This window comes from Prionailurus bengalensis, chromosome D1 (genome assembly GCF_016509475.1).
Source record: "Prionailurus bengalensis isolate Pbe53 chromosome D1, Fcat_Pben_1.1_paternal_pri, whole genome shotgun sequence".
NCBI classification, from domain to species: Eukaryota; Metazoa; Chordata; class Mammalia; order Carnivora; family Felidae; genus Prionailurus; species Prionailurus bengalensis.
In genome coordinates, this window is record NC_057346.1 from 111,567,110 (window position 1) to 111,590,675 (window position 23,566).

Genomic DNA, 23,566 nt, shown 5'->3' on the forward strand with positions numbered 1-23,566 from the left:
GAAAGCCATCATTTCCTATCGTCCCCGCGGTGTTGGGGCCGTCCGCAGTGTCACAGCAAGCGCGGGTGTGCCTGCCGTGTGGCTGCTAGGGACCTCCCTCCTGACTCTTCCGGGGATTAGCCCGGAGGCCGTCTGCAGGGGCGTCAGAGGCGACGTGTCCTGGCCGCCGCCAGCCGCGGGGGGCAGCTGTGGGTGCGCAAATCGCACATCGGGAGCGGTTCCTGAGCGCTGCCCCTGACGGTGCTGCCCCTGTTCCGGTGGCGTGAGCCGTTTCACCGCCACGGCGTGGACACCAGCACCTGCACAAGAACCCCGGCGGCGACAGGGCTGTCCCGGGTCGCGTGCGCGCCCCTCCCCGGGGCCGTGCGCTCCCCGCGATGGCGCAGGCAGGCTTCGCTTCTGCGTCCCCCCGGCTGCTCCGGTCTGGGGCTTCCCACAGGAACTACAGCAGGTGCTCGGCACAGCCAACGGTGGCCGACAGTCTCCTGCCACCACACGGCACGGGGACCACTCTGTGCCCTTCGCTCCGTGGCTACCGCACCCTGCCCACTCACACACTCGACTCCGGGAGTCAGGACAGGACTGAGGCCCGTCCCGGATCCCAGCGCGCGTGCCCTGGCCGGGGTCCCTCCTGCGCTGGCACGCTTCACCCGGCACCCCTTGGCCCCAGCAGCCTGCCTGTCTGGGCTTCTGTTTCGTGACACCCTGCCCCACACTTGGTAGCCGGCCTGGGGTGAGCTGCTAATTCCTACTTGCAGAGATCCTCCCACGTTTAATACAATGCGCCCAAACTGTGTCCTGAATGCCGTATTAACTCGTTACTCATCAAGTTTACTCTTCCCCTTTGCGGGCAGCACACTGGCCGACTTCTGTCCCCACGGGTGCCCAGAGGTGGCAGATCTGGCCGTACTACGCCCTGGCCTGTGCCCCTGGGATCGAACGGGGGCTGTTCCGAGGAGGGGTGTGGACACCCACTCCGCTGCCCTTGCCCTCGGCCCTCTCGGACCTGCGCCCACAACGGGGCACAGCGTGGCCTCGCGGCGCCTGTCCGGAGGAACCGAAGTCGTTCCCTTTCAGAGAGGGGGTGGGGGCGCATGGGGACAGCCCAGGGGTGACCTGCCTTAGTTGTGGGAGGACAGAGTGCAGTTCGACAAACGTCCAGTATCAGGAAGATGCCACCGGGCGTTTCCTGAGAGACTGTCACGTGGTCGGAACTGTGGTAAGAGCTTCAGGGAGCGCCAAAAACTACGCGGCAGAACCTTGGTCTGCGAGCATAATTCCTTCCGGAAACATGCTTGGCATCCGAAGCACTCGTATATCAAAGCGAATTTCAAGAACCATTGGCTCCGATGTAATCATGTGACGTTCGGCATCACATATTACTCGTGTTGCAAGACATCGCTCGTTTATCGAGCGAAGGTTCCTCGCCAGCCACGGTTTTACCGTAAGAACTCATAGTGCCAGCCCTGGAGGAATCCAGCCAATAATTTCGAACATGAGATATCCACAACTGACAACTCGGAGGCCAGAAGGTATCGTAGAATCGGCTGCCACACGATTCGATACCGACTGTAAAGGCTATAAAATTCAGAAACGGTGGCTTAGTATAGATGGAAGAAGGTAACGCAAAACCAACGACTTTGGAAGGAGACAGAACTGGACCCCGTCGGTCACAGGGGTGTTTCGGCTGCAGTAGCCGCGGGAGCGAAGAGACCACGTCAGGGCTGAGCACAGAGCGCACGAGGCGCGGTCGTGCTGGGGACGGGAACTAAACTGGAAAATCCCATGGCTCCAAGAACACCTGTCTACGCTCTTCCGCCACGCTGCAAATAACCGAGTCGGGGGAGATCTGCACGACTCTGCCTCGGAAGAGCACGATAAATAAACTGCACCACCGCGACATGACCTCGTCTTTAAGAAAGAAGTTTTCAGAGAGACAGACTCGTGAATGTTCTTTATTGTAACGCTCATGACGTTGCCCAAAATAGTAGCGTCTACGACGTATCCGAATTCGGCCGGACACCCGACCGAGAACAAGATTCCTAAAGCCATACGGGGGTGACGGGACATGAATTATTAAAGGGATATTTTTACTGATATGACAAGCTAGTTAATAAGTCAGCCAGTTCACCACCGCCCAACTGGAAGGAATGAGGACGGGGTGAGCTCGCCCTGGAGGACGGCTGGCCTGCCTCCACGTCATGTGCTGGGCGAGAGACCACACGGGGCCGACGCAGCTCCCCTTCCGATGTCTTCAGACCTTATTTGACCTCGTTACCTTGCGGAAGTCAGAGAGGAAACTAATGAGCACCTAAGGGGGTGACGAGGCAGCGCAGCTCAGCCGTGGTTGGGAACTCGCACAGAGCCGCACAGCAGCAGCTTTCGGACCGCCCCGCTTACCACAAACGGCACAGTCCTGAGTACCGTCCAGATGCCACTTTCACCAACGGTACCGGAGGGTGGGGATACACATCACCAGGGCCGTTCAGTCGAGTGACATCGAATCAAGTCATTGTTGGCACCAGCGAAACACAAACAGAAAGCCCGTGTGGTTCCCGGCACATCATTTGCAAGGGAAGAATATTTGTAGGACCCGCACAGGTCCTTCGAAATAGAGAAAGATACGTGACTGCTGGAGCAAACCTGGGAGAGCCTGGGCAGACGGTGGGGGACGGGCCGCACAGAGAGCTCCCTCCTTACTGCTCCCCCGGGAAAATGTGGGTCGGCCGAGTCACAGAGGAACCCCGGATGGCACCGTGACCCCAAGAGCACACTCCTGAAATAAATCCCCTCGATGGTGCCAGACGCACCAAAGCACGTCGTGAAGCAATACCATGGGCCAGATGCTCCCGGGGCCACAAGAAAGATAAAGGGAGTGTCTTCGGGATGGTGACGTCACAGGTCACGCCATGTAACCACAGATGGGAGGCGTCGCCCAGGCGGCGGCTGCTTGTCCAGGGACGTGAAGACCCATGATGGTAGGTAGGACCAGTTTCGGTAACAGCGACCACACCCTCACGGATCCGTCACCAAGAGGGAAGCAAGGACAAGGACTCCACACAGCCGGACCTCATTAAGTTAACGCAAAGTCATCGACTGCCCCGTTACACCCCCTCCCCCGCCCCCCGGAAAGACCGGTTGCTGAAACCACAGCAGCAGCAGGGAACCATGGGAGCCACCGACACTGCCCAGCGACCGCGCGGAGGGGAAGGCATCGAGAAACCCAGAACCCCGCCAGGCGGTTCGCCTGGGCTGTCCGACCACATCCGGTCGTGCGCCCCAAACTCGCGGAGGCAGGAATACACTGATGTCCACAAGCAATTAAAGGGCCCGATGGATGGGGCGGAAAGGGGTGCCCCATCCAAGGTTAGCGCATGAACGCTACCTTGACACAGTTCCAGCCAGCTTGGTTAGTTTAATTGGTTACAATCAGAGGCATGACGTTAAAAGGGCAAGACGAGATCCCAGATTACGTGCAGCCCGTGCCCACGTGGAGACCGTGTGCCTCGCGCCTGCCACTGAGTGGGGGCTGACCCAGCAGGGAGGCGGCGGCGGGCAGGGGCTGGTAAAGGGCTAAAGGCACACCAAGACCGCCGCCAGGTGAGTGCCACACCATCACTTACGTTGATGACAGCCAAGAAGGAAATAGAGCCTCTCGGTTTAAACTGACGTGAACCCGAGACAGAGCTACGAACGGCAGCGAGCCTCTGAAACACTGGCACGGCCCAGCGGGCACCGCGGAAGCCTCTCCGGCCACAACACACCAGACACACGCGGCCACGTTGTTGCTGTCACCACTCAACGTACAACACAGTCTCGAGAGGTCAGGAAGGCTTACAGGCAAAGCTGATTTTGCGACTTACGATAAAATCACAAATGTACCCAAGAGCCTCTTAAACTCTGACATTAAAGAAAGCGACAATTGACTGCTTTTAATCCTTACCCAGCCAAAGATATTTTGGGTGGTCCTGGAAGGGTGGATCCCGAAGGGACAGTAGACCCGTTGACTATGGATGGTAAGGCTCCGTTATCGAGCTGTATAAAGTCAAAGGCAAGCGTATTTCGAATTAGTGCGTGTTTTAAAAGTTCCATCCCGCCAACCCCTAGGTACAGACAACAACGACTGGTGGTTACATTACGATCACTTTACAACGTCACCTATCACCTATCACCTATCACCACCACGACCCCACTGACACAGAGGGGGCTCCGGCCAAGGCTCCTCGGCAGCAGTCGGGGGGAGCCCAGCCCAGGTCTCCCACACCCCCTGCCCACAGTGTGCCCGGGAGGAGAAGGCCCTGCCTGTGCGGACCAGGGGGCGCTGGGGTGGGGCACAGCCACGGCTGCCCGGGTCCTGCACCCCCACACAGGGGACAGCCATCGGCCGACTGGCCGGGGACACTGACACGGACAGCTTTTTCGTTTTTAGGACTGCGAAGTGTGAGATAAATTCAATTGCAAGCTTCCGTAAGCTGGAGCTGTTAATTGTGATTACATTCTTGGTATAACAAAAGAGATCTTGACATCCTAAGTCTTATCAACCATTAGTTTTTCATCTATAGAGTCAGTTTCAACAAATCCAGACACAACGTCACAGCCTCGCACCCTCCACGCCCTTTGCCTTCTCTGCTGTCTTTCACCCTTCTCTCTGTGCCTCCTTAGCGTGGCTCACAGAGGGTGTTCCGGGGGAAAGGAAAGGGTGGCAAAGTCAGCAGTGACCTCATTCTCTTCTCAGAAGCCCACGGAAAAGTCAAGTTCTGCACACATTTAGGTTTTGAGATGATTTGTATATATCACACCTCAAGAGCCTATCCTTGTCCCTTCCTCCCCTGACAACTTGCAATTAAAAATTAAGCTTTCTATAAAAAGTATGGTCTGGTGGGGCGCCCAGCTGGCTCAGTCGGTGGAACATGTGACTCCTGATCTCGGGGTTGTGAGTTCGAGCCCCACCTTGGGTGTAGACTCCTTAAATAAATACAACTTTAAAAAAAAAAAAGTACAATCTTAGAGAAGCAAATGCTTTATTCATTCTCGTTTTCTTTCTTTTGCCTCTTGTTAAGCTGCGTGTCACCACTGGCTGTGGGGCTTGAAGACACTGAGAAGCCACCCTGGGTCCCACCTTCTTCAGCACAAAGCCCCATCCTCCGGGGAACCTCCCCCAGAGCCCCTCTCTTCCACCTGGGGCTCTGCCCTCCTCGCTCGATTGCCAGGAGGGGAGTGCTCACAAGTTCCTGAAACTATCCCTTTCCTGTCACCCAGACACCTGTCAGGCCTATGTCCCCAGTGGCGGCCCAAAGTTTTGCATGCTTTCGGAGAAAGGACTTCCCGATTCTCAGGATCGAGGCAACTCTGTGCACAAACCAGGCACAACTTCTCTTCCCCCCTTTGCTTATTTAGCCCCAAAGCAAAGCACAGAAGAGGTAGCTTCAGTGCCCCACGGGGGGTAAATCTAGGGTGACTTTGTGCCAGAACCCGTGACCTTCGTCAGCAAAGGCTGGCCACCCGGGAGTGAGGGCGTGACCTTGCTAAACCGCAGATTCCGGGCCAGTGAGTCTGGGGCAGGGCCCGAGATCCTGCATTTCTGGCAAGTTCCCAAATGATGCCCAGGCTTCTGGCCCACGCAGCAAACTGAGTAGCGAAGCGCTTCAAAAAATATACAGAATCTGGGAGCGCCTGGCCGGCTCAGTCAGGGGAGCATGTGACTCTGGACCTTAGGTTGGTGGGTTCGAGGCCCACGTTGCGGGTAGAGAGGCCTTCAAAACAAAATCCTTCAAAATACACACACGGACGTGGGGTTTCGCAGAGAAGCGGCAAATGCGTTGCTAAGATGATTGCCTCAAGGTCCACACCGGATAAGAAGTCAGGGCAGCCGACGCGGGGACTGCATCACGAGCCCTGCTCACGAGCCGACGCTGCTTCGGCTCCCCGGCCCCCACCCGGCCCCTGCCCCTCCCTGGTCCTGTCCTTCCTTATCTCCGCCCCCCCCCGCCCCCGTCCCCTTCCGCTACCTTCTTTCTACCCACTCCAGCCCAGCTCCCCCACGGCCACCTCCTCCCTGTCTCTACAGCAGGACGACCCTGTGCTGTGATGTTCTGCTTTCCTGGAAAGTTCTCCCACGTGATAGACACAGGGCTCACCCTCTCCTCTCTTTCAGGCTTTTGCTCGACTGTCACCTCGGTGGAGCCGAATGTGACCGCCCTCCTCCCCAGCGGACTTCCATTCCCCTACGCCCATCCTCCGCTCTCCTAGCATCCGTTATAAATCGTTACATTTGCCTGGTGTCTGTCTCCCACACTGAAATGTAAGCTGCAGGGGGCAGAGTCACACGCTTTCTTTTCTTCCCTTTAATTTTTTTTTTTTTTTAACGTTCATTTAATCTTGAGACAGAGGCAGACAAAGCATGAACAGGGGAGGGCCAGAGAGAGAGGGAGACACAGAATCCGAAACAGGCTCCAGGCTCCGAGCGGTCAGCACAGAGCCCGACGTGGGGCTTGAACCCGCGGACCGCGAGATCGTGACCTGAGCCAAAGTCAGACGCTCAACCAACTGAGCCCCCTCAGGTGCCCCTAAAAGCACTTTAAACTTTAAAAAAGCATTTCCATTACACCAAGGAAGCTGAAGCACGTTCTATACCAAGTGGGCAGCATGTGCTGGTGGGTGGCTGGGCCACAAAGGACGAGTTCAACAAACGGGCAGGGCGACGGTCTAGAGGCCGTAGCAAGGGCACGACAGCCCCCACGGTGGGCACAGAACTGTGTCTCAAACTCACTCCACTCCCTCCCGAGCCCCGGGGTCTGACCCAGCGGCGAAGGTACGGGGTACTTGGTAAAGGCAGAGGATAAATTCTATTTCCTGAGTAAGTCCAACCTCGACAATTGAAACGTTAGGAGAAAATAATGCCCAACTGTATTTTTTTTTTAATTTAAAACAATGACTCACTTGTGTAACGAGATTTAATTTTGCTGGGACTGGCAAAAATCTTCCTACTAAAGTAGTCATTGGTTTAGGGACATCTGTAAGGAAGACAATTAAAATTAATTGGTAACATGCATTGTTTCTTTTCGTTTGCACATGGAAGAAAGTACAAACATGATCACGAATCACGGATGTATCGTGTGCAAAATCATTTAAACTTATCTTGATCCCATTTGTTTTTTTACTCTGTAAAACCTTTGGAGTCAATGTACTTTATTTTGTTTGCTAATCACACCCTTTTTCTTGGTCATAAAGCTACTTAAGCTCCCAAGGATAGTCAACTATATTCAACACACACACACACACACACACACACACACACACACCTCTGTTGCCAGTGCCCAGGTTCCCAAACTGTGTGCCAAGGTGCCCTCAGGTACCACAGCCAACTCAGCAGGGAGTCTCAGCGTCGTCACACTTTCAGAGGAAGCACAGCGACATCTGTTGGACACCACGCGAACTACTTCCAATTTATGTGCATTCTCTTTTCAAATGGCTACTCTCTTGCTAGGATGTAAATACGTACAAGGCTATTTGGACCAAACTCTTTAACTACCGGCACTGATAGTATCTCTCTGGTCTAAGGGTGCTACGAAAAACACTCCCCAGGCGTTAAGAGCCCTGAAGATCTCTGTGTGCATGAGTCCATGTGGAAGAAGAAATGTGCCTTAGCGTCCTGAATCACTTGACCAACTGAACACATTTCTTGCTCCTGGCTTATGCGGCCTTTGAGTGACGTTATCTTGAGACTCTGGTAACAGGATGCACTGATTTTATGCGGGTATTTAATATGTGCATGGGGGTGGGGGGGGTTACGATTACGTGACAAGGAAGCAGATTTGGAGAACATTATATAAACCCTCTCCTTCTGTGGATCTAAGGGCATTAGGATTTTGTCATGTTCCAGAAGGACGGGAACGAGGAAAGCACCCCTCTCTGCCCGTGTAGAGGATCAGACGCCTCTCTGACCTACAGGGAATGGAGCCAGAAAATCCGTGGGCACGTAGCAAAGGGCTTCTAGAAGACAAAACCCCAAGCCCAATCCTGTATCGTTGAAAAGCAAACGTCTTGAAGGCGTTTTGTCTGTCCCTAAATAAAGACAGGATGGGATAGGAGTCATGATACTTCTTTTGGCCATGAACTCCAAAGTTCCACCGAAATGACATCTGTATTTATTCTTGATTTAAATTATTGGCAGGTGCATCACGGGGAACAGAGTCAACATATTGTATCAACTTTGTGCAGTAACAGATGTAATCAGACTTCTTGTGTTGATCAGTTCCCAGTGCATATAAATGTCAAATCACTACGTTATTCACATGAGACTAGCATAACATGGTATGTTAATTACACTTCAACAACAACAAGAACAACACAAAAATAAATAAATCATTGGCAAGGTCAGTGAAACATCGGATAACAACATTCTGGTTAACTCCAGGTTTAGAATAACGATCACGTATATGATCCACACAGAGAGGCCCAGTTCTCAAGAATGAGTAAACTTTTGTAAACCCAATCCTAAAGCGATGTCGTTTATTCTTTCTCTGATCATGTATAAGCAATTTGGGGAGAATCAAGTACTTATAGGTCATTAATTGTGGTGATGCCCGTTTAAAGATGTTTCGGAGTGAGTGGCAGCGAAATCAGCAGCGGCTATAGTTATTTCAAAGCTCACGGTGATTGAAGCCCAGCCATAGTTCTCATCCATCACGTGAAAACGTTCCCATTAAAATGTGTATGGTTTATACCCCACCTGAACAGTCAGCCCCCACCCAGTGTGGGGAAGTTTGGTATTTCCGCCCAGTCCCCTGTGGACACACCCACCCATCGGTGACAGCAGTCGCCTCTTGGGACCCCCCAAAGCTCTCTGCAGCCAGCAACGCAAGGGGGTAACCGCCCAAGAACACAGCGCACATCAACTCGTCTACACGGATTTGTTTTCTATTCCTACTTCACCCACAAGGGCTGTGAGACTTGCCACGCTGCCCGTTTCATAACCTAACTGCCTATTTCACGGTTACTCTACATCCAAAGCCAAACACACTCACTCACAACTTACGTACGACGTAGGACACAATTTTCGTAGGAGTTTGCTCTGTACCTGACTGTAGGTAGTTATTTTGGTCTGGATACTGAGGAACCAAATGAAGTGCTTTTAGCTCTCTCGTGCCAGAATTGTCTACACACAGCATTTGTGTGCCCCCTTTCAACTGACATATCACCTAAAATGAGAAATGATGATCAGGTTTCGTTTTTAAAAGATAGCCAGTAATAGGAACCTAGAGAACCTTAAATCTGAGAAAGTAACTTCAATCCAGAATTTCAGTTTTAATGGAAAACGGCAAACTAGAGATCTGTTCTCGAGTTCTGACTCTACGATAACATGCTCTCTGGAGGCACCGCCCCCCGCCCCCGGAAGCGTGTTGTGAGACGAGTCCGGTGTGCTGATGGAAGTCTGCTGACGCCTTCCCCTACGGGTGCCTGCCCGCGGAGGGTCAGGGTCAAGAGCAGGCGACCATGCACCAGGGCTCCCTCCACCACCCTTGGGCCCCACTGTCAGCACGAATGAAGAGTGTGGTGATGGGCCCAGTGCCAGCCCCGTTCAGGTCTAGGTAACCGTAAGAAAGACTTTGTCCCCCTGACTTCATCTCTGGAGCTGGTCACACCCTTAGGATAATCTTTAATTTTATGACTTGTTCTCCCCTGCTGTACACACATATTTATCATTCTTGTACACATGTGTGTTTTTTTCTAATGTTCATTTATCTTATTCCCTGCAAGCACCATTTAGAAAGGCTAATCCGGGGCGCCTGGGTGGCTCGGTCGGTTAAGCGTCCGACTTCGGCTCAGGTCAGGATCTCACGGTCCGTGAGTTCGAGCCCCGCGTCGGGCTCTGTGCTGACCGCTCGGAGCCTGGAGCCTGTTTCAGATTCTGTGTCTTCCTCTCTCTCTGCCCCTCCCCCATTCATGCTCTGTGTCTCTCTGTTTCAAAAATAAATAAACGTTAAAAAAAATTTTTTTTAATTCAAAAAAATAAAAAAGAAAAAAAAGAAAGGCTAATCCAAGAAGCCGAAGATTCGAAGAGGCCACGTCAGTCTTCCTGGGCCTGACTGGCACTCTCAGATCACCCAGTTGGATTCGAACCACCGACAAATCCTCAGCGAGCCAGGTGAGTCCGTCAGTCAAAGACATAAGTCAAGCAAAGCACAGAGTCCTCGCTGGGTGCGCTCCCGTCCAAGCCATTACGGCGTGAATACGGAAGAGAAGTCGTGGTTTCTGCCCACGCACAGCTTCTAATTCTGACGGTCAAACCACAGATACCCAGAGAAGCTGTGGTTTCTGACTTTAAGTCGCCTTTGGGTTTCCCAGACAGGAAAACCTGAATAAGCATAAAAGACTGAGGTTACCAGAATAACGCACATAGAGCCTTGCAAATGCTGATTGCTGGGTCAAACCCTTAGATCACCCTGACATTGGCTAAGAGGCCAGTATTCATGTTTGGTTGGAATTTTATTTGTATTCAGAGGATAGAGCCCTAGCCACACACACACACGTGCACAAAACTGGGGGAAACGTCCAGAGTGGGCTCTCCCGGGCTCTGCCGTGTCCCCCCCAGGAGCATGCCCAGGCTACTTGGTCGTCGGGCAGCACTGGAAGGTTCTCATCCTGCTCGCCTGGTCCGGGCATCCTGGGAAAGCTCTGCTCTCAGAACGCGTGGGCCTGAGTAAAACCACAGAGAGGCAGGGGCTAGTGTGTGCCCCAGCTAAGCCCGAGTCTGTGATGAGCTCATTTTCAAGTGTTTCCTAGTTCAAGCCTGTGCCTTAGAGCTTAGGCCTCCTTTCTCAGAATAAAGAGCCGCCACGGAGAAGGCAATCTCTGTCTCTGGTTCCTTGGACTCTTTGCTAGAGGAACAGGCGGGCCCCGATCCTCGGGCTCCCCTCTCCTCCGGAGGCCTCACCACGCGGAGACCTGGAGTCCCAGATGTACCACTGGCAAGCACACCATGTAGCATCTGTTTGCTGAACCGTGAAACGTAGATAAAAATTATGTCTCCCCAACAGAGTTGACAGGAGGATCAAATGGAAATACAAAGTAACACCAGCACATAAACCACAGTCACGTGAGTATTACTTGGCATTATGAGGAATGTGGGGGCAGGCAGGAAGGGAAACAGCCACCCAGGAACCCCAGCACCACCAGCCCAACCACAGAGCTCTGCAGGCTCCCCGGTCCCTGGGCCACCCCCCGGGTCTGCACTGGCCGAGGGGACTTGCGGTTCGCCTCCTTGGCAACACGGCAACGCCCTGACCTTTGTCTGGTCTACTACGACCCGGGCAAGGAGGATCTTGGAGACGAACGGAGCCCTAGCAAGGTCCTAATTACGTCCCTCTTCTGCGAGATGAGACAGCCGAAAAGGCGGGGTCGACAAGTAAACAGGGTGAAATCAACGACTCCTGTTGACTTGGCGACGGTCGGGGTCAAACGTTTAAGATCCCGTTAGACGCATTTCTTTGGCATCGTTACCATTGGGTTAGAGTCTTTCTTGAGAGAGCAGCTGGCGGCCTCCTCTGCTTCCTGGGATGACTCAAACGTGTGACAGGGTTCGGGGCCAAGGGCGTTCTGAAAAGTTGCCTCCTCTGGGTTGTTACTTATAACTGCGCCACCGGCTTCCTTTATTTCCACCTAAAAAAAAGCAATTTTTATTCTAGAGATCACACCGTGGGACACAGGGGTTCGTGGCTGCATAATACGGAAAATTCTCTGTGGAAGCTGCGTTTTTTGAAGTAAAGACAGCCCTTCCCTTTCCTTGTGACCCTCACTGTCATTCTCCCTACGGGGGACAAGGGGTGAGGGGGTGGGGGGGGGTGCGATGAGCCATCTGACCAGCGTCTCTGGGGAGTAAGGACCCGGAGGACTGAGACCATCTGCCCTCAACTGAGGTACCCCGGGTGTGGAGCTGTGATTTCGAGGTGGCGCTCACGCTGTTTCAAACACACGTCGTAAGGGCTTCCCGGCTGGCCGGGGTGCCCCTGGAGCTGCTGGACGGCCCCCCACCCTGTAAAGGAGCTGACAGCCCTGTGGGACCTCCCTCAAAATGGCCTCAAAGGCTGCCCCCTTCTCCCCGTTCTTAGAGCGTGCTCATCAGGTTGTATTTAATGTTTCAGTTGACTATTTTGTTTTGTTTTTTCTCGAGACGCCCACAATCCCCGCTGATGCTTCAGTAATGTTGAGAACGCATTTACAGCCGAACTTACAATTACACAGTAGTGCTCTCCTGACTGCGTGGCAGGACGATCACTAACCAGAAACACGGAGGTCAGGGGGAACTGCCAACCGTGTCTCCAAGCCACGCGCGGGAACAGCTGCCCACTCAGTGGCACGGGGCACCACCACCAGAGAGGGGGCGAAATGCCAGGGGTACCGCTGAAAATCAATGCAATTGAAAAACCAAAAAGACTCATGGGGAGCCTGGGCGGCTCAGTCGGTTACACGTCCGACTTCGGCTCAGGTCATGATCTCGCGGTCCGTGAGTTCGAGCCCCACGTGGGGCTCTGTGCCGACAGCTCGGAGCCTGGAGCCTGCTTCCGATTCAGTGTCTCCTTCTCTCTCTCTCTGCCCTTTCCCCACTCACACTCTGTCTCTCACTCAAGAATAAAAAAATAAATAAAATAAAAACATTAAAAAAAAAAAGACTCAGTGGTTAAAGAAATTGCCATCAGATTTCGGTATTCCAAAACCATGAGGATTCTTCCTAAAATTTGCTGAGAACACAGTGACTTTCCAAACTAGGTCCCTTTAGGGGGCAGCACACATTTCCTCGGGATCCTTCGTTGCCTTTAAAAACTGACTTGTTTCCTTTGGGCGAGAACAAAGCAGAAATCACCAGTGGTTCTAAAAGGGGGCGGTGGGCTGACAATTAGCGGGAGTTTATGTAAACTGGGATTCGTGTTACATGTGCCCGAGGAACAGCCCCTTAGCAGCAGAAAGCAGCTCTCACATTTTGATTCCACGATTCCATGAACTTTTCACATTAACACATAATCACTATTAACACTAACGTCAACAGGGGCCCCTTTCCTAAAGCCAGTGACAGCAACAGGGCCCAGGACGACGCGTTTCCTGGCTGCTTCCCTCTGCTGCCCTGTGCTCTCTCTGCAGCGTTAGCCCACCTTGGAACCAGGGCCCCAGGACCCGACTCTCCTCCAGGTAGAACGGCTCGCTGGGGAGCCGCCACCCGGCTTCCAGAGCGGGGCACTCAGTTGGAAGGTGTGAATCCAACCGGGGATGCTACGAAAGGCTTGGGGGGGGGGGGGGTCTTGGGACGACCAGTGTCACTCTGTCTGGGACAGGGTGACAGAGGTCCCGAGGCTTTTTCCCACGTGGATCTTACTGGAATCACCCGGACACCGGGATGCGCGGCTCCTTCCCTGGCCCAGGCGCCCAGGGGCAGGACGGCGGGACTCCTGTGCGGGGCCAGCAGGGAGGACAGGAAGTGGACGTTGTAGGCCTGCGGCTGCGGGGCCACGGGCAGGACGGCGTCTTCCAGGGGGCTGAGGTCGGGGAGGCCGGGGTACTCCGCCAGCATCTCCTGGGCGTGGTCGCCCCCCCCCAGCTCCGCTTTGCCCTGGGTCTCACAGTCCGCCTGCAGCGGGGGGCTGAACGCGTGCAGGAGGGGCTCCGTGGGGTCCGCGGGGCTCAGGTACGCGTCTTTAAACGTGGGGAACTCGCCCTCCTCATTCTTCACCACCACCGGGGCTCTCAGGGGGAGGTTGTCGGAAACAAACGGACTGTCTGCGCTGAAAAGGTCTGTCACCATCTCCTCGGGACTGGACATCCCGCCAAGCAGAGGGGCCTCCTCCATGTCTGCTGAGGGGACCTCGGGCCGGGCGTCGCCCTGCACCCCTCGCCGCGCGCAATCCGGCCGGGAGCCAAGCACCTGCACACACATGGCCAGGTGAGGGGGGTGCGGCCCCGCCCTGACCCCGGGGGTCCCTCCATCCCCCACCCAGGGCCTGACCCGGGAGAGGTCCCCCCCGTCCCCAAGGGGCTGACCCGAGAGAGGTCCCTCCTCCCCCCCCACCCGTCCCTGAGGGCCTGACCCGAGAGGGGTCCCCCCGTCCCTGAGGGCCTGACCATGAAGAGGTCCCTCCATCCCTGAGGGGCTGACTGGGGAGGGGTCCTACCCGTCCCCGAGGGTCTGACCCGACAGGTACCCCCGTCCCCGAGGGGCTGAACTGGGAGAGGTGCCCCAGTCCCCAAGGGGCTGATCGGGGAGGGGCCCCGTGGTTCCCAAGGCGCTGACCCAGGAGAGGTACCACCATCCCCGAGGGGATGACCCGAGAGAGATCCCCCTGTCCCCGAGGGCCTGACCAGGGAGAGGTCCCTCCATCCCCGAGGGGCTGACCCGAGAGAGGTCCCCTGTCCCCGAGGGCCTGACCAGGGAGAGGTCCCTCCATCCCCGACGGGCTGACTGGGGAGGGATCACACCACTCCCCGAGAGTCTGACCCGACAGGTACCCCCCATCCCCGAGGGGCTGACCCTAGAGAGGTCCCCCCGTCCCCGAGGGCTTGGCCTGAAAAAGGTACCCCCATCCCCGAGGGGCTGACCCAGGAGAGGTACCCCCGTCCCCGAGGGCCTGGCTCGAGAGAGGTCCCCCCGTCCCCGAGGGGCTGACCCGGGAGAGGTCCCTCCATCCCTGAGGGGCTGACTGGGGAGGGGTCCCACCCGTCCCCGAGGGTCTGACCGGACAGGTACCCCCGTCCCCGAGGGGCTGACCCGGGAGAGGTACCCCAGTCCCCAAGGGGCTGATCGGGGAGGGGCCCCGTGGTTCCCAAGGCGCTGACCCAGGAGAGGTACCCCCATCCCCGAGGGGCTGACCCTAGAGAGGTCCCCCCCGTCCCGGAGGGGCTGACCCGGGAGAGATCCCCCCGTCCCCGAGGGCTTGGCCTGAAAAAGGTACCCCCATCCCCGAGGGGCTGACCCAGGAGAGGTACCCCCGTCCCCGAGGGCCTGGCCCGAGAGAGGTACCCCCGTCCCCGTGGGGCTGATCCGGGAGGCGCCCCGCGGTCTCCGAGGCCCTGACTAAGGGACCCACGGTCCCTCTCCCCTCCTGCAGACCCCTAGGCCGGGCCCGGGGACCGCGGGGATATCGATGTCGGCTGACGTTTCAGTTGTCGGAGGGGGCGCGGGCTCAGGCCTCTTCAGGGGGACGCACCTGGGGCCGCGGGGGCTGCGGGAGCGCGGATCCAGGATGCGGGGCCGGGCGAGCGGGCCCCTCACGTGCCCGTGGCCGTTGGCGGTTGGGACTGGGAACGGGGCGGGGCAGCGGTGGGCGGGGCCACCGCGAGGGCGGAGCCGAGCTGCGGGTGCGTCAGGAGGGGGCGGGGCCGGCCGCTGCGGGGTGGGAGGTCGGAGGCGGGGCCGGGGGCGGGGTGAGGGCCGGGGACGCTCCCGGGGTCTTCAGCGCCAGGCTCACAGGGAGAAACTGAGGCCCTGAGACCAGTCTGACTTGTTCAGATCAAAATTAAGGTAGATTTTTTTTTCCTTAAGTGAATAATACCTAATCTCTCCTCCTGAAATATTTAAACATTACAAATGGGGCTGAAGTTTCCTTAAGCACCACGCCAGTCCCCAAAGGGGATGCTGAAGTCGGCTGTGGATCTTTCCAGCCCTCTCCAGGGCCTCACTTACACGGGCATGTGTCGATGAGCTTACTCTCATTTTATGGCTGAAATAGTCACATCACGAGGAAGTTCAGCGGAGTTCGGGGCAGGGCTGAGAACGCGGTGGGGCTTCCCGAACTGTAGGGATCTGGAAGGCAGCCGATGCGAACAGCAGCGAAGAGCTCGAAGAGCCTGTGACCAAGCACATCAGCCCGAGAGGCCCTGCCCTTCACTCTCTCGTGACAGACATTCGCATCGAGCCGCTCTGATCATCAGGCGTGCGCAGCCACCTGTGTGAGTCACAAGCCAGCCAGACTCAAAGACCCAGGAGCTCTGGAACACTCCTAGATGTGATGCCGGCCCGGCTGGGTCAGCCAAAACCAGAGCCATCTCGTTCCTCAGGCCCGGGCCCAACTCCACCTCCTGTTTGAGCCAGCTACGTCCCCCTACTCATGACCCTCTCGTCTGCCTTGGGACACCAAGGATCCTTTGAACGGCTGTCTTGGTTCTCTCCTCCCCCCACTGGATCCGATCTCCACCACCGCCAGAACCTGGTGGGGCCCCCGCTCTACCGAGCAGAGCTTGGCACGCAATAGGCACTCCATAAAGACGACTGAGAAAACGAATTCGTGCGTTCACCGAACAGATCTTTGTTGAGCACCTACTATACGAAGGACACTGTTCCAGGCGTGGGGGCGGGAAGGGAACGCATAAAGGGATGAAGAATAGAAACCCACGGCCCACAGCAGCTTCCTTTCTCAGCCAGGCCCGTGAATCTTGTGATGTGCACTCTGCCCAAGCCAGGCCATGGGCACAAACGCCTCACCTCTGTCTCCAGGGCCTGACTTCCTTCGTCCCTGACTCATAGCCTCCTTATCAACATAAGGGAAGAGCCAGAAACAAAGACTGGGATTAATGTTTTATTAATGATAACATTCATCCTGCATTTCTAAGATTTACATCCAAAAGAGCATATTGTATTTACATGCAACGGACAGCCCAAGGTAACAAATTCAAACCACAGCTCCTTTAAGAAAAGACTATGGCTTATTCCACGTTAAATTAAATACATTAATACTCTTCCCTCCTCCTTGCAACATGTACACTAAAAACCCACTCTTCTTTCTTCCAGGAAATATAAAATTGCATTGATAACTGCGCTGGTTAACGACAGGTAATTACATTGGAAATATTTAAACCTGAGAGACAAGCCCAAATAGGTATTAAGTGCTACGGGTCAACATTCAAATTCACATGCGAACGCGAAGGGAATGCAGACTTGTCAGGTCAATAGTGCAGGATTTAGGTGGCTCTGACAGTCGCCGATGCCCCCTTGATTGGAAGCCGTGCCCACCCGGGGCAGACTGCGTTAGTCCCCACCCCCCACCTCCCTGACTGTGAACCACAGATGAACACGAGGGTTTGTTATCATAGCTGTTGGTTTTCATCTTAGTTTTGTTTTTGTTTTTTGTGGGTTTTTTTTTTTTTGCCTGTTTTCATTTCTTCTTCTTGCTTTTAAGAGCAAAAAAAAAAAAAAAATCTTTGGCCCATTTAGGTGGGAATTTTGCATGAAAACATATACATAAATAAATGTGCTCTGCAAGCAAGCGCCCTGTCTCCTCCAACAGTTCAGCCTGGCCATTGTTATCACTGGAGTGCACAACTCTTTACAGAAGCAAGCCCGACCGGAGCAAAGTGGTCAGAAAAATAAATACACAGTTTTAAAAACGGGACAGCTGAGCCTGTCACTACCGCCCAGAGGCAGTGGGTGATTTCATTCCATGATCCTTAAGTGTTACATTAAATACGGAAGACGATTCAGTGCATAATCGCTTTTTGGTCAATCAGACTCTCTCCATAAAGGCACTCCCCACCCGAAGGATAGGCTACGTTAAACTTAGCACCTGTCACCGGTGACTCGTGGCGGGTCACCGAGATGGCGTGGCCTCCTGTTCCCATCTCCCCGCATCTCGGCTGGAAAGGAGAAGGGTCCTCCCTCCCCAGGTGGGGTTAGAAAGCACGCCCGGGGCCTCCAGGTGCTGCACTGTCCTGACCCTTCTGAGGTCACTCTTCCCGTTTCTTGAGCTTTTTTTTCCTTCGTCAGTGGTCAACGTCACGCCCTCCTTGCCGTCAGCCCGGGGAAGCAGTAATCCCGAGGCACGTCCTGTACCTTTTTATTCTTCAGGGACTACGGCAGACACGGTCATGATCTCCCTTGCTCCCCGTTTCTGACACACGCACACTCTTTCTTTTGTCGCTTAATGATGCAAGGAAGGCGGGCCGAAGAGAGGGCTCTAGGCCAGCTGCCCTCCCAAGGAAACTGGTCTTTCTAGGGGTAGGGAAGCCACAGGAAACACTTATTTACAGGGTTATCCGCTCCGTAAACGAGAAAGGAGTAAGACGCTCACCATTCCACCTGAAGGTTTGCAGAGCACATCTTTCCTACGGTCTCCCTTTCATTAGGGCCTCGCGTTTTTAAGGCACTGGGTTTGAAGACTTGCACGGTCAGTAAAAACTACAGAATACGGGATGCTAACTCGCTTCAGACACGGAGAGGCACACACAGACTACCAAGCCAGACGAGGACAGAGTTACCACCCACAGGGACACAAAACTGGTTCCCAAAGCACGAGGCTTCCATTAGTGCATTATACACGCGTCAACTACGAACAGTCTAACATCTCTGCCTGGAACGCTTCTCTCTCTGGACAGAAAAAAGCTCCGATAAGAAGTAAATGCCCGTTAAGGACCAGGTATTCGGTCCCCACCGAGGAAACGTGCCACTGTCATTTCCCATGGGTGAAGTCACAACCCCACTAGTCCCTTAACTAGCTCAACCAGATTTTTATCCCATATATAAACGCAGTGTGGCTGCAAAAACTTTCGGGGCGGCGGGGGGGTGGGGGGGTGGGGGGGGGGCGGGCACCTTATCAAACATTCCCAAAGTCAGGACCTGCCAGGGAGTAGTGGGATTATACTTCACAGGGTGAAGAAGGCTGTTCTAGGACACAACACCACCAAACCCCGGGCAGGCAGGGAAACTTCTGGGTTTCTTGCGCGATTTTTCACCCCGAACTATAATCAGGAGCAACAGCTACTTTTCATTTGGGTTTTATCACCAGAGCTTGTTTTCCTTCACGGTGGCTCTCGTGGGATTACTTCCTGGAGTTGGAGCTGAGCCCAAACAGACCGATGATGTCAGTCATGGCCCGTTCCAGGTGCTTCCCAAAGCGATGCGAGTCCTGGCGTTCAAAAACAAAAACCGGGAAAACACACGTTACGACGCGGAAATCCCCATACCGCGAGCCACTTACAAACGGCCCCTTGCAAACATTCCTCTTTGCCAGTTCTCGAAGCTCTGACTTTAGGGCTTCATCACTACGTCACGCGTCCTGGAGACGTGCTGAGGGTTCGCGGAGATAACCGGCCGTGTGCGTGTGCGGGTGTGCTTTTGCCAGAAGGCCTCCCCTCGCGGCAACACGTTACATAAAACACGATAAATAAACGAATTCCAGTCCTCTCTGCTAACAGGGCACTTGGCATTGCTTTCAGGCGTTGCTTTCCACGTGGAAAGGAAGCACAGAGACAAGGATAGGGGGCTCCGGCGTGGCTCAGTCGGTTAAGCGTCCAACTTCGGCTCAGGTCATGACCTCACCTCACAGTTTGTGAGTTCGAGCCCCGCGTCGGGCTCTGTGCTGGCGGCTCGGAGCCCGGAGCCTGCTGTGGATTCTGTGTCTCCCTCGCTCTCTGCCCCGCCCCCGCTCACGCTCTGTCTCCCTCAAAAATAAACATTAAAAAAATTTTTTTTAATCTTTTCAGTTAATTAGGTTGAGAGAGGAGCGTCTGGGTGGCTCAGCTCATTATGCATCCCACTCTTGTTTAGGCTCAGGTCGTGACCCCATGGTTCGTGGGTTCAAGCTCCGCATCGGGCTCCACACTATTAGCACAGAGCCTGCTTGGGATTCTCTCTCTCTCTCTCTCTCTCTCTCTCTCAAATTAAATAAACTGAAAAACTTAGGTTAAGAGAATTTTTAAATTCATTTATTTGAAACAAAGTCCAAGGCAAGTAAAAGTATACAGTTGAACTGGCCTTTTCCATCAAAGTGAGGAAAAACACTTCTGTCAAATTAAAAAGAAGGCCGTAAAAACACCCCGTCTTTAGAAAAGGGGCCCTGTTTCGTACTTACGGTCTCAGGGCAGGAGAATTTGGAAGATATGTGGAAGTTGATGAGGTTCTCGCCCACGAGGATGTAGGACACCCCGTACCCATCGTCCGCAACCTACAGAGCAAGGCAAGTTTCAGCTGAACCTCGGGAAAGGAGAGGATGTGAAAACGGGACTAACGTTTTTCCATACAAGACTGGAATTAACACCTGCATTAACAATCTGCAGAATTCCTCTACAGCGGTGCCCGACAAGGCAAGGAGGGGCGCGTGGAACGTTCCGGAAGACCTGAAGCAGAGGCGGACGGGAGGGCGCATCCTGTCCCCGACCTGCAGCTCTGTGTACATCACGCTCAGTCACTTACCGGTCCAAAGCCCCCTCCGCTGGACACGTACTCTGGATTCTTCTCCAAATCAAACAGCTCTACCTGCTGCTGAGGGGTCTGGCTGGTTGATAATCTCCAAGGCTCCGATAAGACCTGTTGAGGACAAGGAGATTCTCTCGTGGCGCTTTTTTAAGAAATATTTTTGGGGGCGCCTGGGTGGCACAGTCGGTTAAGCGTCCGACTTCAGCCAGGTCACGATCTCACGGTCTGTGAGTTCGAGCCCCACGTCAGGCTCTGGGCTGATGGCTCAGAGCCTGGGGCCTGCTTCCGATTCTGTGTCTCCCTCTCTCTCTGCCCCTCCCCCGTTCATGCTCTCTCTCTCTCTGTCCCAAAAATAAATAAAAATTGAAAAAAAAAATTAAAAAAAAAAAAATGTTTTTGATGTTTATTTATTTTTGAGAGAAAGAGAGAGACAGAGCACAAGCGGGGGAGGGGCAGAGAAAGGGGGAGGCACAGAATCTGAAGGAGGCCCCAGGCTCCATGCTGTTAGCACAGAGCCCGGTGCGGGGCTCGAACCCATGAACCGTGAGATCATGACCTGAGCCAAAGTCAGATGCTTAACACCCAGGCGTCTCTCCCATGACACTTCTCCCTGTACTGTCCTCTTCTGTCCCTGAGACAGGAAGCCCCACTGGAGAAGGAAAAGGCTTGCTCGGTGTCTGGGTGGTCACGGACGCCACAGGTCTGCGGCCCTGAAGGCCCGGCTGTCTGGGGGCATTATGTGCGCAGAGAAGGCCTGGGGCAGATGAGGGCACCCGGATGGTTGGGGGATGGGCAGCAGCAGCAGAAAAGGGGGCGGATACATTAACTAAGATTCAGAAAGGGGGCTGTGCTGCCCGGAAGCAAATTCACAGGAAGTCTTCGAGTTGCCTGTTAAACACGGCATTGTTAACAGTTAAATTTTATAGCTCAAAATTAAACTCCGTTACAAACGAGGGTGATACATACAAGAGCTCATCACTCCATGCTCCGTGCTCGAGGTCACTGGCGTCTGGGGAGGGGGGGGGGTCAGGATTAAATGTGACATCAAGTATTCCCGGGGACTGAAGGGACACGGCACTGAAAGCACAGCTCGGATCTGACACTGTGATGACCATTCAGCTCGAACGCCCGTTTGTGAGGCCCCGTCCCACTTGCAAGGCTGCACTGACTTAGTCTGGGGGTAGCCGGCGTGCCTGGCCGAGCGGCCGCTGGCAGCCACACTCACCTCCTTCAGGAAGGGGGAATCCACGGCCAGGTACTTGGACACCACGTAGAGACAGAAGAGGTGACGGTCGATCCCGGAGCCAGTCATCGCCAGGCGGTACAGGTGCTGGTGCTTCTCAGAGGCGACCTTGAACAACTTGAGCCTCTGCTCAACCTAAGCGAGGAGGGGTGGGGAGATGCGAGTTGTGACGGGGAGGGGGGGGGCCTAAGTCGGCTCTGGGACGCAAGCAACGGCCCTTCCCTCCAAGGGTCCGATGGCCCGAGAAACGGGGGTCTCGGGAGGGGCGTGCCGGGGCAGAAGCCCCACCTTGTGCCACCGAAAGGGCGGGTCAGAAACCGCGGGGGGCGCACGACAGGAGAGGCATGGTGGTCCTGTGTGCAGCCAGCCCGGCGTCACCTTGCTCGTGGCTACTGATGTCCTTCCAAAGAATCAGAAGCCTTTGTTCTCGGGAACAGTTTCACCAGAGCAGAGCGGGGCGGGGCAGGGCCGTGTAGGGCAGAACGGGGCAAGCAGGTCAGAGCAGAGTAGGGCAGAGCAGAGCAGAGTAGAGTAGGACAGGGCAGGCAGGGCAGAGTAGGGCAGAGCAGACAGGGCAGGGCAGAGTAGGGCAGAGCAGAGCAGAGTAGAGTAGGACAGGGCAGGCAGGGCAGAGTAGGGCAGAGCAGACAGGGCAGGGCAGAGTAGGGCAGAGCAGAGCAGAGTAGAGTAGAACAGGGCAGGGTAGGGCAGAGCAGACAGGGCAGGGCAGAGTAGGGCAGAGCAGAGCAGAGTAGAGTAGGACAGGGCAGGCAGGGCAGAGTAGGGCAGAGCAGACAGGGCAGGGCAGAGTAGGGCAGAGCGGAGCAGAGTAGAGTAGGACAGGGCAGGCAGGGCAGGGTAGGGCAGAGCAGACAGGGCAGGCAGAGTAGGGCAGAGCAGAGCAGAGTAGAGTAGGACAGGGCAGGCAGGGCAGAGCAGACAGGGTAGGGTAGGGTAGGGCAGGGCAGAGCAGGGCAGGGCAGAGTAGGGGAGAACAGGGCAGGGTAGAGTAGGACAGGGCAGGCAGGGCAGAGCAGACAGGGTAGGGCAGAGCAGACAGGGTAGGGTAGGGTAGGGCAGGGCAGAGCAGGGCAGGGCAGAGCAGGGGAGAGCGGAGCAGAGTAGAGTAGGACAGGGCAGGCAGGGCAGAGTAGGGCAGAGCAGACAGGGCAGGGCAGAGTAGGGCAGAGCAGAGCAGAGTAGAGTAGGACAGGGCAGGCAGGGCAGAGTAGGGCAGAGCAGACAGGGCAGGGCAGAGTAGGGCAGAGCAGAGCAGAGTAGAGTAGAACAGGGCAGGGTAGGGCAGAACAGACAGGGCAGGGCAGAGTAGGGCAGAGCAGAGCAGAGTAGAGTAGGACAGGGCAGGCAGGGCAGAGTAGGGCAGAGCAGACAGGGCAGGGCAGAGTAGGGCAGAGCGGAGCAGAGTAGAGTAGGACAGGGCAGGCAGGGCAGAGCAGACAGGGTAGGGTAGGGTAGGGCAGGGCAGAGCAGGGCAGGGCAGAGTAGGGGAGAACAGGGCAGGGTAGAGTAGGACAGGGCAGGCAGGGCAGAGCAGACAGGGTAGGGCAGAGCAGACAGGGTAGGGTAGGGTAGGGCAGGGCAGGGCAGAGCAGGGGAGAGCGGAGCAGAGTAGAGTAGGACAGGGCAGGCAGGGCAGAGTAGGGCAGAGCAGACAGGGCAGGGCAGAGTAGGGCAGAGCAGAGCAGGGCAGAGTAGGGGAGAACGGGGCAGAGTAGAGTAGGACAGGGCAGGCAGGGCAGAGCAGACAGGGTAGGGTAGGGTAGCGCAGGGCAGAGCAGGGCAGGGCAGAGTAGGGGAGAGCAGAACAGAGTAGAGTAGGACAGGGCAGAGTAGGGCAGAGCGGAGCAGAGTAGAGTAGGACAGGGCAGGCAGGGCAGAGTAGGGCAGAGCAGACAGGGTAGGGCAGGTCAGAGCAGGACAGAGCAGAGTAGGGCAGAGCAGAGCCGAGTACAGTAGGACAGGGCAGGCAGGGCAGAGCAGACAGGGTAGGGTAGGGCAGGGCAGGGCAGGGCAGAGTAGGGCAGAGCGGAGCAGAGTAGAGTAGGCCAGAGCAGGCAGAGCAGGGCAGAGCTAAGCAGAGTAGAGCAGGACAGGGCAGGCAGGGCAGGGTTGGACAGAGCGGAGTGGGC

The 23,566-nt window shown here is 55.5% G+C and overlaps 2 protein-coding genes across 6 annotated transcripts in view; both read right to left on the reverse strand.

Annotated features, from left to right (window-relative positions):
- The window catches only part of TESMIN (testis expressed metallothionein like protein), a 35,766-nt gene extending 20,450 nt beyond the window's left edge, over nucleotides 1–15,316 (reverse strand). Inside the window, exons 1-6 of one of the 4 annotated variants that reach the window (XM_043581916.1) lie at nucleotides 15,195–15,316; nucleotides 13,370–13,915; nucleotides 11,503–11,661; nucleotides 9,080–9,200; nucleotides 6,940–7,013; nucleotides 3,944–4,035 (exon numbers count right to left, since the gene is read on the reverse strand). In XM_043581916.1, coding sequence (XP_043437851.1) covers nucleotides 3,944–4,035; nucleotides 6,940–7,013; nucleotides 9,080–9,200; nucleotides 11,503–11,661; nucleotides 13,370–13,840 — 917 coding nt within the window. In that variant the 5' untranslated portion in view covers nucleotides 13,841–13,915; nucleotides 15,195–15,316. The other 3 variants (XM_043581919.1, XM_043581918.1, XM_043581917.1) reach the window with 3 other exon arrangements.
- Nucleotides 15,317–16,549: 1,233 nt separating this feature from the next.
- The window catches only part of CPT1A (carnitine palmitoyltransferase 1A), a 57,819-nt gene continuing 50,802 nt past the window's right edge, over nucleotides 16,550–23,566 (reverse strand). For both annotated transcript variants that reach the window (XM_043581920.1, XM_043581922.1), the window contains exons 16-19: nucleotides 21,399–21,551; nucleotides 20,171–20,284; nucleotides 19,830–19,922; nucleotides 16,550–18,884 (exon numbers count right to left, since the gene is read on the reverse strand). In XM_043581920.1, coding sequence (XP_043437855.1) covers nucleotides 18,798–18,884; nucleotides 19,830–19,922; nucleotides 20,171–20,284; nucleotides 21,399–21,551 — 447 coding nt within the window. In that variant the 3' untranslated portion in view covers nucleotides 16,550–18,797. The remainder of the gene's footprint in view (nucleotides 18,885–19,829; nucleotides 19,923–20,170; nucleotides 20,285–21,398; nucleotides 21,552–23,566) is intronic.